Source organism: Rissa tridactyla, chromosome 4 (assembly GCF_028500815.1).
Source record: "Rissa tridactyla isolate bRisTri1 chromosome 4, bRisTri1.patW.cur.20221130, whole genome shotgun sequence".
Lineage (NCBI taxonomy): Eukaryota > Metazoa > Chordata > Aves > Charadriiformes > Laridae > Rissa > Rissa tridactyla.
The window spans coordinates 39,991,166-40,006,980 of NC_071469.1; the positions used below are offsets into that span (position 1 = coordinate 39,991,166).

At 38.7% G+C, this 15,815-nt stretch overlaps 1 protein-coding gene across 8 annotated transcripts in view; it reads left to right on the top strand.

The window, feature by feature from the left end:
* Positions 1-15,581, top strand: part of GPHN (gephyrin) — a 299,636-nt gene extending 284,055 nt beyond the window's left edge. For all 8 annotated transcript variants that reach the window (XM_054200605.1, XM_054200607.1, XM_054200606.1 and 5 more), the window contains 6 exons: positions 4,932-5,019; positions 7,095-7,168; positions 9,858-9,922; positions 11,191-11,294; positions 12,505-12,601; positions 14,573-15,581. In XM_054200605.1, coding sequence (XP_054056580.1) covers positions 4,932-5,019; positions 7,095-7,168; positions 9,858-9,922; positions 11,191-11,294; positions 12,505-12,601; positions 14,573-14,706 — 562 coding nt within the window. In that variant the 3' untranslated portion in view covers positions 14,707-15,581. The remainder of the gene's footprint in view (positions 1-4,931; positions 5,020-7,094; positions 7,169-9,857; positions 9,923-11,190; positions 11,295-12,504; positions 12,602-14,572) is intronic.
* Positions 15,582-15,815: the final 234 nt, after the last annotated feature.

Consider the following 15,815-nt stretch of genomic DNA (forward strand, 5'->3'; position numbering starts at 1 on the left):
TGAGACTACTGTGGCAAAGAACTTGGTGGAAATGGTCCTGGAAATTAAGAATGAACTGTGGATTTTGTACTGCGACAATGGCTTGATAAGTCAGTCCTAACTAAATGTTCCAGTTCCATTTTACAGGGATCCTGCAGATCACCATTTGTTGTTATTTGTTTTCTAAATTAAATTATAAAACTGAGCAGTTTAATTGCATGTATCAAACTGCTGGTGTTAAGGGTTGTATCACAGAAAAGGCTGACAGATTTATAATTAATGGCAGTGAAGCACAACAATAGGATCAACAGAAGTGAATTAACAGACGTTGATTTCTATTTGAAAGAGAAAATTACACTGTAATTTAGGGTACTTCAAAATGGCACTTAAAACATAGAGAATCCTTTGGTCTTGACTGTATAGTAGCTATTTCTTTTGAAAGAGATAAAGGAAAAAAATCTTCTACATGGCTGATGTCTATTTTAATGAGGCTTGCATCATTTTCTTGTTCAAGCTCTGAAGCTCCTGTGCGTCTATTCAGTTCAAAGACAGCTCAGTAATCAAGTGCTGCATAACAGTTTTCCACAAACTAGCTTTGATAATCAGAATTCTTCATGAATCCAGAAGGTGCTCATATTCTGGTCTACTGCCATCCTGCAAGCCCTCTCTTCAAATTAATGAAATCAAGTGGCATGTCAACTGCAATGCCATGCATCTGCTTACCGGATTCTACGCATACAACAGATACCTTTCAACCAATTCCCAGATTGTGCTGCTCATTCTGTTCCATAAAACTGAATAAAGAGGGTCAGGAAATTGAGGTAGTAAAGTAGACACTCTGTTTATCAGACGGGTAAAATTAGCAGAGAATATAAAGGTATACTTAAAAGTACATGGACTCTTTATGCAAAGCATTGTGTCTGCGGCTTCAAAAATGTATGTACAATACACATAATATTTGTGCAGACACAATCTGCTGTAGATGGGGATTTCTGCTGTTGAGGGAAAGTTTGGATTTGTGCTTACTTACCTATATGAATAGTTTTATAAACTGTATCTAATCCTTACAGAACAAATTTTCTTAGTTGTATTTACAGGAGATGGTAGATGCTCTGAAACGTAGAGTATAAATTTTTTAATCAATTGCAGCATGTTAGAAAAGCTCACTCCCTTCTTGTGCACAATGTCACTCTGACTTTGAAAATCACCAAATGAAACAGAATAGTTTTGCCGTCTGGAAATGAGACTTCCCATCAAAACCTACTTTACATTGATTAAGGTATTCACCATTATATTTGAGCACCTGTTAGAGTTCCGTCCCTGAAGGAAAAGAAATCCAAGAATAGCACTTTCCCAAGACATTTTAAAGGATTTATCATAGTAAATTAGATCATTAGTCTAGCTAATCCAGTATCCTGCCCCTAGTAATGGTCAGGGCTTCAGAATATAGCTTCTGATTTGTACCTGCACAGACAGTGAGTGTTATTTCTCAGCTTCGTGGTGATTTGTCACAGGCCTTTTAGAACAATCTTGTCCTGTTATGCTCAGATGCCAAAGTTATTTTGTCTATTCTTTCAGAAGTTAATAGTCTTATATTACTTATTCCCTTTCCATGTCAATCCAAAGGAGAAGCTGCTCGTTGTTATGCAACAAATGAAACGAGAAGTATTATCTTGTTATTTGATTATATCAAATATCTGTTAATCTGCAATTTGAATGATAACTCTCTGCAGTAAATCCACTCAAGGCAAGGAAAATGTTTGCTGCCGTGTTGATTGAAGATTACAGCAGGTGACTCCTGTAAGGAGTTTTTTGTGTTAATTGCAGAGTCATGGAACTACCAGCCTCAAGTAGGATAGAAATAGAAAGTTAGACAGACCTGAGTGAGCAAATAAGGCAAAAAGTGAGAAGCCTTTTGCAAAGGCAGGGGAGAGAATTCTGTAAATAACTCCTTTCTTCAGAATAAAACTAGCATAATCATTCAGTTTATTACAATAAAATGTCTATCACATCTTTCATTTTGGAATAATTCAATACATTTTGCAACTGTGTAAAGATGACACGCAGTGCTATTGGTTAGATAAAGGTTTTGTGGTAGACTTTTTAAATGCCATGCATTATACCGATGGTAAAGAAAGGGATATATTATACAGGTCATTCTACTGGAAATGCTAAAAAAAATGCACCAAGTCCAGTAATCTTCAACTATTTACACAACATGTAATAGAAAAACTATATGATCAACTACTCCAGGGGTATGTTACTCTCATAAAGGTGTGAACTGAGTCCTCACCTGGTTTGAGTTTGGGCTTATTTGGGGTTTGGGATTTTTTTTCTTTTGTTAAGTAATTTTATATATCAACACTCGTGTATGTATTCCGTACGTAAGTAGGAGCACTTCCATTCTGTTCACCGTTAACAGTTAAATATAGACTCATTTGCTTTTTACTGTTCCTTCCATTATTCTCAAACCATAACCAAAAGCAAGCACACTTCATAATCCAGAATTAGGATTTCCCCAGACAGGTGGTCTTGCTACCTATGAATAACTTTTAAATAATTAAGCAAGATAAAATGAAACAGCCTGGAGCATGCTCCAGATAAGGTCCTCAGCTGCATCACAACCAAATGAGAAAAATATACCGAAAGCAGTCTTAGCCTAGTCGTAGTGGCGTGAGCGTCTGACTGTCATCGAGCTTCAGGAAGGCCTATACCGACCTGTGTAACGGATACGTATTCCTTGCTGCATTCCAGTCTGCACCCTCATTGGCAAGGATTAAGGAATACTTAGATCTTGAGAAACTCTTCCTATTACAAACTCTATAATAATCTTAAGAAGTATTTTATTACTTACAGATTACTACTTAGACAATCAATGTGAAACAATTGGTTCTGAAAAAGACATTGACAGTAGACAAAACCAGACTTGCTTCTTTGCTCTTGCCTTCAACAACTAGTGAAGACTTGTGCTGGTTTTTGGATAAAATGATCCTGAGATTTCAGAAGGGGCAGCTGAGAAAATGTCTCTGTTTCCTAAAGAACAAAGGAGATGGTTTTGCTTGAGTCCATATGTTTTATATTTTCTCCCAAAGAAAACAGAGTTCAGCCATTCATCATAGGCCATTTAGAGTATCCGAGATACCCAGTACCCTAAACAAAAGTCATGGAGGCATGCCACAATATCTGTAGCCACTGTTCCCTTTAAAAAAACGGTATTGTATAATTTTATCTGATGGATTACAGCCTACTCTGTGGCACCAGCAATCTCCCCTTCTTTCTGCTGTAGTTTGTTGACTCCCTCTTGCAAAGGAATATGACCCTAAAGAGGGGATGTAACCCAACACAAATAAAGAAGTTTTGCAGGATGCCAAAGAAGATGCTGCATTAGTCACTGGCCATGGTGGAGAAAGGGTCTTCAGTGTTTCTGCTGTAAGGCATAACCAGGGTAGAGGACACTTGAGGGCTCTCTGGTGAGGAGATGAGGAGTGTGCAGGGTTGCATGCACTTTTGAGATACCTACTCAGCAAGGGAGCGCAGTCTTTCTTGTGTCACACAACTTCTAGTGCACACAGCACCACATGATGCTAACTGCTGCTTGTATTTCACTAACTCGTGGGCAAAGACAGGAAGCTCAGAGGAAAGGATTTTTCTTTCTGAGACCTTTTGAAACACACAGTTTCTGTTAGTCTCTGAAAGGTCAACCAGGACTTGCATAGTATTTCTGATTTTCCTGTTTCCAGTTTGAATCCAAAAATAACTGCAGTGATTCAGTCTGGTAGTGAAATATTGCCAAAGTTCCCGAAGGACAGCCCACATGCCATTTGCAGCCTGTAAAGCCTTGATAACCCATAATGCCATTTTGTAATTGTAGGGTGGCATTTAGCTGAGGTGCTGTATTCTGGGTGAAGTCCTTTATACAGCCACTAGCATTACAGTTCAATTCGTCCAATTGCATTCTAAGAAGGGACAGCCTCCTGGGAGAAACTTTCAGGATCACTAAAGCAAGAACATACTGTTGAAGGAACATTACATCCAGTTGTAGCAATGGGTCTGCTTCTGGTCGTTTCACAAATGTTAAATGCAAATTATGCATTTAATATATTGGAAATTCTTTTGAATTCCTTTAGTCTTGTGTAAGTTGTATTAACTGTGTTTCTCCACTGCATGCCTTGAAGGTCTGTATTAGCGTCAATACTGCTGTTAGATAGCTAATGCCCACTTCAAAGTTTAGATCTTAAAAAAAAAAAAAAAAGAGTTAAGAGACCAAAACTGAAATATACTCAGCTTCTCTCCTTCACCTTTGCAGTTAGACTCTTTCTGTGCAGTACAAACACCACAGCTCCCCTTACACTGTTTCTCGTAAGGTAGATGCTTAAACAGTATTTTTCAAGATGAAGTGGATGTACAGATAGCTTTGCTGCAGAGCCCTCTAATGGAGAAGATAAACATAGGATTTACTCCCACTGTTCACTGATGCAAGTTTGCAATGGAGCCTTACCCCCATTTTTGCACGCGTCGAATACACTAGACGGGTAATACTGCAGCCTGCTTCGTGGCCAGTAATTGTCATGTGTCAGATCCCTTTATATAGCCCTGTCAGTTCATCTAAATCATAATTTGTATTGCTACCTACTGTGCAAATTACATACTTTTAGACACTTGTATTAGTGTTTTTCAGTCCCAACCCAAAATACCCCACTGTTCCTGTTGCAAAGCTTAGACTGAAAGGTGCCAAACAGTGTGGTGTTCACTTAATGCAATCGCAGTTCTTGACTTGAATAGAGCAGTGTGGAGTCTTAAGAAGGAAAAGATCTTGTATTATCCTAGACTGTATCTCTTTCTTAAAATACGTGTGTGTATATGCATCTGTATGTGTGCACACAGACACTTACTTACACTACAACTTGTAATAGTTCCATGCCGCTAATCTGCTTGCCTGTTCTTTTCTGTAGCCCAGATGATTTACTGAATGCACTGAACGAGGGTATCAGCCGTGCTGATGTGATCATTACATCAGGAGGTGTATCTATGGGGGAAAAGGTATGCTATATTTAAGTATGACTTGCTATAATGTATGTAAGAATTTCAAGCCAGAGTCTGTCATCAGAGCTTCTGTCTTTGTATCCATGTTTATTAAAAAGGGATCTTACCTTTTTTGGAACGCTTAAATGTGAATTAAGAGAATAGTCTTCAATGCTGTCCTCATTGCCTTTGTTCTTACTACTGTACTATAGTAGACACAGTATAATAGGGAAGACTTTAATTCTTGAAGTGAGTGATTTACAAATGTGTTTTTATTTAAGGAATGATTTGTGTACTTATGATGAGAAAGGTGCTTGGTTAATAGCACACGAAGGCAACAGACTTATTTTTATTCTTAGAGCAGGTAAAATCTAGATAGAATAAATCTACTTTGAAAGTACTTTGAAAAGCAACCCGAGTATATAAATAGCTCTTTCTTACTCAGCAGATCTGTTTCCTGAATATGCCAAAGCTCTATCTATTACAAAAATAGTTTTATCACATTTTGCACCTGATAATCCTACAGAGGCAATACATATGAGACACAGTGAGCTGATATATTTGCCTTTTGAATCATTAACAGAATTGTTGATTGAGTTCCTGTTGGTAATCCCTGTGCCAAAACCATCAAAGAAAATAGGGATACACAGATGCTGGTGGGGCGTAGATGAACCTGCAGGACATTTATTAATCATGACTTATGCGAAGGAAAACTCAGATTACTTTTTGATCCCAGGCTGAATCTGTGAGTTTGGCAGGTAAAAGAAACATCTCTCCTTTTATAACTAACAGATACTAAAGACAGTCATTAGGAGATGGCAGACATGAGTGCTGGTTTTGTCACTTTTCTGAGTAGAAATCATATTGTTGGATACATCATGAAAATGGGTAACTAGTTAAACCACTGCCGATTACTTTCAATCCCATTATTGTCCTCAGTATTCCTAGAAAAATAATGAAGGACCAGTGCTGGCCTTTAAATTGGGAGCGTGGCAACACAGTGCAGACACAGGAACACTAGGACGTGACTGGACTGCTGAAGGGTCTTACAGGCATTTACGCCTTCTGGCTAATTTCTCTCTGGTCTGAATTTGAGGCAACAGCATGAAGTCAATAGGCTCTATATTCCACTGGTGGAATTCCTCTGATACTAGCTTTCAACTGTTTTAATGAAATAACTGTGAACCTCAGGAAAGTAAATAGAAAGTAAGAATGGGGTTAATGCAATCAATAATTGAGAATTCATGCCTGGCTGAAAAATGCTGCTGCTTTCCAGGTATTTGAAAACAACAAACAAAACAAAAAAAAAGGAGAGAGAGAGATGGGAAAACTTCAAGAGCGCTTCAGATTTAGTGCTTCCGAAGTCTCATTTCACAGATGACTGTTATGTCCTGTGTCTTTAATCTCGCTAAACACAACAGACAGGATACTACATCTTTGAGCACCGCAATTTTCAATAAAGACTAAACAAGTAATTAAATTTGTTTCAATAACTGCATTGATTGCATTTATGCAAAATCATTTAATTTGAACTAACGCACAAACCAGCCACAGCTTTTCCTTTCTAAGGACTGTTAAACCCGACCACTGTGAATTAGACCATGTCCCCAAGAAATTACGATAATTACAGTATCCTGGAAAACTATGATTTCTACAGTATTGATTTCAAAAGTACTAGGAGATCTCTAAATCTACTGTTAGACAGCTTCCATGGTAGAAGTTAAATAACTTGATGATTTTAAGTTTTAACTTAGAACCATAAAAGCTTTTTTCCATCTTTGACCTAGAGAATGTTTTAGTAGTAGGTATTTGTGGGGTCCTCTAAGATTCTGATGCTGCAGCTGACTTTTAAGTAAATATGTTACTATGTCCTCGTGGAGTCAGGTTTGGCACCTAAGATGAGTCTGTTCTTCACCTATTCTTTTTGAAAATACTTTCTTTCAAATACTGGAAATTCCCCACTGGACTGTAGCACTTTTGGCACATGAAAAGTCTTTCATCTTCACTTGGTATTAATTAATTGCTTTGAATGCTTAGATGATGTAAGCCACTTTGATGTTACTTAATTGATTTTCTTTTTTGAATTTAAACAGGACTATCTTAAACAGGTGCTGGATATTGATCTTCACGCACAGATTCACTTTGGCAGAGTTTTTATGAAACCAGGGTAAGAAATCTTTCTACTTAGGCAGCATAGATGGAAGCTGTATTGGGCCAAATATCCTACATCAGTGCTTCAGTAGATTTCAGTTTTCCAAACATACTGTAAAGCACATGGTAGATATATATGGGAAAAGAAGCAAAATCAGTCCTATTCAGATTAGTCATCATCTTTATGGGTGAAATTAACTGGAACAGAGAGATTACTGTTTACCAGTAAGAGGTATTTCTCTTATAACTGTTGGAAATCAGGTTTGGGGACATGATATAAACATGGCCAGAGTCTTCACTGTGATCACAGAGCTCAGAAACTGACATTGTTATGAAATAACCAGGAAATATAATGTCATTTAAGTGCTGGTTTGCTTAACGAGCATCTCATTTCACTTCAAAATTTGCATAAGTCATATTCCTACAAACAAGCAATTTCTTGAGAGAGGTGGAATGACAGCTAATTTACAAAGTTTTCTCTGATTGGCATATTGAGCATAGTAATTTTAAAGTAAATGCAGTCCTTTATGTGTTCAGTTTGCCTCAGAAAACTGTTTCAGCATTGCTTCATTTGCTGTAGCACTTCTAATTAATGAGTCAGAAAATGAAAACTACGTGTATTGAAAATAGAGAGTTCCCCTTCACAGTACAGTAGCCGAAAGATGTCTACAGCTCTGCCTCGCTAGCCATGGAGTGCAGTTTGTTTGCAGGCTGGTTTGGCACAGTCCGGTAACACGCAGCCAAGTGCAGCTTTGAGGAGTGATTCCCTCTAGCCCATAACAGTTGCCAGGGAGCAGAACAGAAAGTGAGTGTTTGCTGTGAAAACAGACAAATACTTTTACTGTCTCTGCATACAATCCAGTAAAGAACTGCATGTGGGTTTGGTGCTTGTGCTACTACTACCACCGTCTCCCTTCCATCAAAGGAACAAGTGAGCTGAAAGCACGTTTCTTCCTGCGCTGGATGTAGCCCAGGCACGGAAACTGCTCACTGCTTCTGTCATACTGCTACAACCCACGTGGGGAAGTCCCAAAAGTGGGATCTGCACTCCAGCCTCTGCTGCTGACAAGAATGGATAACCTGATTTAGAGAATTCAGAATATTAAATTCTGGTTCCAGCTTATCTGAAAGCAAACGTAATTCTTTCTTCTGCTGATCCCTCTGTAGACTTGTGGCAATAAACTTTTAAGAACTATCTAGAAAAGCTTTAAGAAATCTTATTTCCCCCAAACATCCAGTTTCATTTTATGCTGTAAGAAAGATATTTCTTACTGCTACCAAAACATTTGGTCATCTAATCTTACTGAGAATGTAAGCACTCTCATTTTTATTGGCTGTAGTGCAATAGCAAATATTGTGCCTTAATTTTTATTAATCCTGTCTTGATAGGCCTTAGATATGAATTTTGATTACTATATTGGGAAAAATTCCCATTAGAAAGTTCCAAGAGTGAAGCTAGAATTTGCTTTATATTGCTGTATTTTGATGTGCTCTGTGACTGCAGAGTGATGCCCAGGATTTACCATTCCTCCACTTGATCTGAAAGTTGCTGAGTTAATGTAAGGTTGTATCTTGTCTAGCAGCACTACCAGAAGAAAGTACTGGAAGACTTTACCAATGATGGTGTTGAAATCTCATATGAGAACTCAAGAGTTTCCAGTAAATAGGAATTAGATTTTTTGTACCTCAGTTTGTGCGCTGGTTATAAGATTTAGAGGCCTGGCACATAGTTCCCATTATGTTAGAGAAATTTTAAAACAGAAACTTCCAACACCAACTTCCGCTAGTAAAATAGGATATTGATTAGTCCTAGCAGATACGGAACTAGGTGGTAACGACCAAAGTGTGGCAAATCTCCACTGTTGCTGCTGGTCTGCAACTATCATCTGCTGACCAAGTGATAGCTGTAGCTCAAGATGAAGCCAAGGAACTCAGACTCCTATGAAGTACCATTTCTAATCTTTAAAAGGATGATATTAACATAGGTATATAGAAAACTTTTTTTAATGGATGAGTCCCTTTTCTTTGCCAGACACATTCTCCAGCCGTCGCGTTACTGTCCTATTTGTCTAACTGTAATAGCCCTGATAACAAGTCACTAAAGATCAGTCAGGAGCTGCTCTGAAAGGCAGAGAGAGCTCTCTCCTGACAGACCTAGGTCTCACCTGACTGCAGCTCTCTGCCTGTGCATCTGGATTTGTTCCTCTGCAGACTAGCCAGCATTGGCTGCTCTGAAATACTGCTGCATTGTCACTGCCACTGTAGACAATGGAGTAAGGGAAGTCAAAGTCACTAATGTTACAAAAAATTTGGAGAGCCTTATATGAAAAACAAATACAGCTCCATAACTGCGTAATTTCAGTATTGCTTTGTTAACTGGCTTCTAGCGTGAAGACAGGATTTAGATTTTTGATTACTAGTTCATCTACTCTTCGATGTTTCCTCACCAGAAGAAGAATCATCTAGTTAAGACTTCATAGCTGAATACCAAGAAAAACTAATTGTTCTGCCATCACAAAGAGGGGATTATACCCCCAATATGGAATAAGCAGCAGGTGCTAATGAAGAGCTAAGAAAGAGAGAGATCCTGTTTTGTTTTCCTTTCCAAATGTTTTAAATAATAACGTAATAATGTTCAGTGTCCTGGTTTGAGGAACTAGACACTGAGTCTAGTGCAGATATTAAATACCTTTCCTTTTCCATAGCCTGCCAACAACTTTTGCAACTCTGGATATTGATGGTGTAAGAAAAATAATCTTTGCCCTCCCAGGTAAGATGTTTTGTGGATTACTTTTGTTGCTGTGCATAGATGACATGAAACAGACATGAAACAGAACAGTGACGTTTCACAGCACCTGTGTCCGGTGTTGGCATCCCTAAGGAAGGTACCTGTAAGGTTTTCCCAGAAATTTCCAGAAGAGACAGACTTACAGCGATATACTAAGGAGTTCTTTCTTGTTCCTGTCCTCAGAATTTGCCAGTGTACAGGCCCTATGATTTCTTCCATCCAACAATTTCCTTGGGTTTTATAAGTGGTACTATACAGGGCTGGTTTTTTCCACTTTCACAGTAAATATTCTATGCATGTAAGTCAGTGCATCCACTCTGAAGTATTCAAAATGAAGACAACAACAAGGGAATGCCAAGGAACGCGTCACAGATTATTTTTTTTATCAATCATGATCATACCGTGGAACCAAAAGAGGGCAGCATCACTTCACCTCCTGCGGGCTGCGTAACCATGGGAAATCACTGTCTTCAGAATAAACACTCCCTTAGAGATCTGTCTACAAATCTCTATTCCTAAATCAGGAGGAATTTATTTTATTCTTATTGCTCTGGCTTTGCATGGATTTCTGACTACACAAGGAATCATGTTCTTGATAAGCTGACGGTTTTCAGATGTAAATCTAGTCCTTTTTTTCTCTGTTTTAGTTGCTGCAGTACATTCTCTTCCAAGGGAGAGATCAATGGAGCATCTGTCTGATCATAGTATTTATTTTAGAACTGTCATGTAGAGAAGTCCAGATGTGTAAGACAAGTGGTGTTTGACAGATGTTGGTCATACACCTCTTCCGTGAGTCAACAGAAAACACGCAAATCAGTAGAATTCTCCTCAGAATTTGTACTAAAGCATTTTGACACTCTGTTAGGGAATTGAAAGTTATTTTTCCATAGATCTTGGAAACCTTAATCATGAATCAAGAGCCCTATCATCTAGGATCTATACTTGTGCACAATAAACCCTGCCCTCGCTCCAGACGAATCTAGGTGTAAGACAAAAGGCATCAGAGGAACAGAAGCAAATGGGGCCTGAGGTCAGAGCAGGATTTCAGCACACCAGCAGGCAGAGACTGTAGCTTTCAACACGTATACTTGCCGCATGCCACTCCAATCTTGAAAGAAACATCTCCTGTACATAGCATGAATAGCTCTTTAGAATCCTTTAGAATACAATTGCTATAAAAACATAAGATTTCAGCATTTCACGGAGTAAATCAAGAGGGAGTCACCACCCAGCTGTTCTTTGTCCTACAGGCAACCCTGTGTCAGCTGTTGTCACCTGCAACCTCTTTGTTGTTCCCGCACTGAGGAAAATGCAGGGTATCCTGGATCCTCGGCCCACCATCATCAAAGCCAGGGTAAGAAGCTTGTCCTCTATTTTAAAATTCTCTCAAGATGTTGAAGCGCAGCACTTCGGGCTCTGAAGGGCTGTCTTGTTTGGGGAATCTGAGCCCTAGACTAATTCTGGCAAGTTGAAGGAAGTTCACACAAAACAGAGGTACATTCTTGATCTCTGTTAATGGTAATATTCAGTCCCACAGTTTCTAAGAGTTAGATGGACATCTAATGGAGCAAGATATATGGAGGCAGAAGCAGCCATTTGCCAGGCTGGCAGGAAGGACCTTTCCTGTTTAAAAAAAGCATTTGTTTTAACCTGTGGTAAAAAAATGCAGAGTAATCTGGGAATACCTAAAGAGTTTGATATTTCTGTATCAGCAATAGAAAATACAAATTTAGAGCCTTTCTGGAGGAAGTAACCCACATGTAACCCATATAAGTAACCCACATGACCCCCACCCTAAGCAATATAAACCCCTTAAACTATTCATTTCACTCTTATAAGAAATAACAGATGTTGTAAGTCTGTTTAATATCGATTCGAGTCATGTTATTATAACGTATTATTCTTCTATTTTTGATTCAAATAAAGTACCAAGCAGCACGTTACCTTTTATAGTTTTCCTAGTGTTCTTGGCTATGCACTTTTCTCTTACTGCTTATCTCGTGTCTCTCTTTCACGCTTCCTAGGGCATCTAGCTTTTTCTTTATCTCACAACTAAAATATTTTAAAACAGAGAGCAATTTGTAATGACCCTCACTTTCGCATGAATTTTCCAATGTGTTCCATTAAATGCCATTGTGAGCCATCCCCTGTATGTGTTTTCATTTCAAAGATTGGCCATTTTCCTTTTGTCAGAGCTAGCAGGATTTTGAATATGAATAAAATTTTTATCTTTATGCAGTGTAATCCAGAGCCCAGAAACAATAAAGCTTTTTTCCAGAGAAATACTATCTTTAAACTTCCAGTAAAAGGACAGCTTTGGAATAGTCCACTTAATATGTGTAGACTCCATCATACACTTTGATATTATAATCACAGTTGTATTTCCCTTAAATACCGCAGTCTTTACCTTCTACAGCTTTTGATCTTGCGCTAGACACCATCTGACCTCAAAATGCAAGTTTTTAAAAAGATTGCTTTTAAGGAAAAACAACTGAGCAGATGATTCCGTTACCTTATACAGTGCAATCTGAATGCATGACATCCTTTCTTTGCTCCCTCTACAGTTATCATGTGATGTGAAATTGGACCCCCGCCCAGAATATCATCGGTGCATACTGACTTGGCATCACCAAGAACCACTACCTTGGGCACAGAGTACAGGTTAGTGCCAAGTCACTCGGACTGACAGACGCACTCACACGCGTCCTTGCCTTCCTGCATAGATGTCTAAAAACAACCAAGCGTGTGCACACGTTTTTTCATATAACCTTCCTTATGCAGATGGATTTGCTAACATACTAGTGGACACACATACATGTACATTAGTATAAAATTCAGTTGTGATATGACTTAACAACTTCACTATTAAAACTTCCTTTAGTTGAATAACCTGCCTTTGTACACACACACACACACACACAAAAGACACTTGTGTGCTTGCATACGTGCACACCTTCCTTTTTAGAAACATCCACCCATGCTTACCTGCACTCACAGCCACATTTGCTTACTTTTGCTCTTGTGCATTTACTAAACAAACACAAGTCGGGGCATAGGTAGGAACAACACAAATAAAAGAAGTGTGATTCTAGCTGAACTGGAAAAGTAGAAGAGAAAGCAAAGCCTGTATATGTTCTCTTAAAGAAGACTAAAATTTTAATTAGTCGTGTTTGACACCTAGGGATACTTCTGGATTCTCAGCTGCAGTTGAGGTACATACTATATTTGAATACGTTTTTAGCTGTAGACTGCTAGAAGACCATTTCTGATAGTTTCTCAAGAGATTCAGGTCCCGAAACAACTAATTGTCTTTTTGCTACATCCAAATTGTTCAATACAAAGCACTATATACACGTCTCCACAGAGAAAACATTAGCTCAAATGCATCTTACTGTTTACTCAGAGAAAGTTCTTACCATTGACTCCCAAGATCACACAGCCTCTGACATATTTCCAGGTGTGAATCAAGGTGTTGCTTACATCTATACTGCTGTATTTGGTTTAACTCTGTTTTGTTGTGCACCACTTCTTTCCTTACTCAAGCAGACTGTCTGGAATGATTTCTCTGTCAATCTGGAAGTTTGAAAAGCGAGAAGCTAAAGGGTGGGACTTTTTATCGCATTTTCATTTTTTGTCAGTACTAGCAATGTGATACTCTTCATCTTCAGGATATGTTGTGAAACTCAGTGTCCCAAAGAAGCCCATTCTTTTGAGGTGGTGTATGTTATGGGTTTATGCAGCCAGCCACCATAACAGGGTCCGACCCGAGGTTCCTGCTGAAAAATGTAAAGTCTGAGTGAAGGTTTCCAATTCCTCTTTTATTAGTTCTTAGATTACAGCTCGAGCTGGGTGCGTCTGGAGAGGGACCCATACCCCAGATCGCGCCCTCCAATTATACCCGTAGCAGCCAGCACCCGATCCCCAAGTCCAGTCACTTAATTCTGGTTGGCAGTCTCTTGATTTCTTATTGGTTTTCTTTGTCGCTGGGCTGGCCTTCTTCTGAAGTTACCTCATTCTCTTGGAATTGTTTCCTTGGTCCTTCTTCATTTTGCTCGCATCTGACAAATTCAGTGAGTTCTATGTTAGCAGCATTAGGTTTTATCAAAAAGTTTGCCTTCCATCAGCTCTGGTGACCTAAGACTTGAACTACTTTAGCTACTAGTGCTAAGCTACTAATGCTAAACAAGACTATTCAGAGAGAAGAATACAATTAATCAAACTTATTCTATAACAGTATATTAAAAACATTCTAAACTGTGCCCGTTTTAGTCTTTGTACAGTCAGAATTAGGTATACAAACTGAAAAATAAGGTAATTTTGATAGGATTAGAAATTCCAACAGAAAAGCACTTTACTATGACAAGATATGAGGTGCAGATAATGTGGAAGGCTGGATAGAAAAGCAAGCAGTAAAGGCAATGAGAGTTTTGAGAGCCAGAACGATGAGAGGCTGACTAATTCTCTGTAGAGTTCTCTGTTTCTGTCCACCTTGGAACAGCGAGATCCCAGCTCTATGAATAAGTTACCAATACGAACATCTTTGTAAGAACAGCTCGTGTTTCCCACGTGGTGCGTTGCAGCATTTGAAACTAACTGAAAACTTACTGAAATTTTTCTCTCGCTCTCCTGTAGGGAATCAGATGAGCAGTCGTCTGATGAGTATGCGCAGTGCCAATGGACTGTTGATGCTACCTCCAAAGACAGAGCAGTATGTGGAGCTTCACAAGGGGGAGGTGGTGGATGTCATGGTCATTGGAAGGCTATGATGTCACCAGCAAGAGCGAAGCTTTGATGCATGTCCACATATCATTGACTGTATCCTGTAATATGCAACGGCACAGCTAGTTTTTCTGATTTGGATAAAAGTTGATCAGTATAGTCAACATCTTGAATTATATTTCAAATGGAATTTAAATACATACCTTTTAAAAGAAAAATCTTTAAAACAAATCTTAACAAAGAAATTTATTCTGATTATATCAAAGCAACTTTTTCCTTTCCTTGCAATTGCTTTGTGTGTTCAATGCTAGTTCTAATAGCGGTAGCTTTTAGTAGACAGCAGTAGGTGCCTGCAGAACTTGTGTTTTTTCTCATCTTTAAGATACAACTACTTATGCTCTTAAAACAAGGCTGTCTGCTTATTTATACTAGCGTAGACAACACTTGGATTTCCCTTATTAGTATGCTTCATAACCGCTTCACAGAGAGCTTCTGCTTGTTCTTTATCTTGTATCTCGTGTTGATGTGCACAGTGCCAAAAGCAGAGTGGCTGCACTGGGAACCCAATGAAGCCCCGAGGTTTTCTCACCTCGCTGTGCATTCAGGGATCTCTCTTGTCCCGGCAGCCACCCAGCTCAGTACTCTTGGGCAGTAACTGGATACCTTTTATTTCAACAAACAAAAAAATTGCTTCCTTAAGTGCTGACAGCCTTTTTAACCAATACATTTAAAAATGTACAGAACTAAAAACTAAAAAAAATCAAAGACTGATCTTGTACAGATATTAGTGTTACCAGCATTCGTGTGGAAATTAAATGAGCAAAGAAATAAAACTAATGTTAAACAACTCTGTACCATAACATTTTCTGTAATGATATTGAAACTTAAATGAATAAAAAAAATCCTCAATCATTATTTAAAATTTCACCTGTTTAGCCTTGTTGTTTGAACCAAAATAGACAGGGGTTTAAAAGGGTATTTGGGGTGGGGGAAGAGAACATGAAGGAAGGGAAAACAGTATATGGAATCTAGGGCCTTCCCTCATGTACAATATCACGAGCGAACTGAAAATGCAGAGTGAGCTCCCTCGTGCTTATCTCCCAAGGCACAAAATGGAAGCAGCATTTGGGGGGTTTTACAATTGGACTAGTCAAAG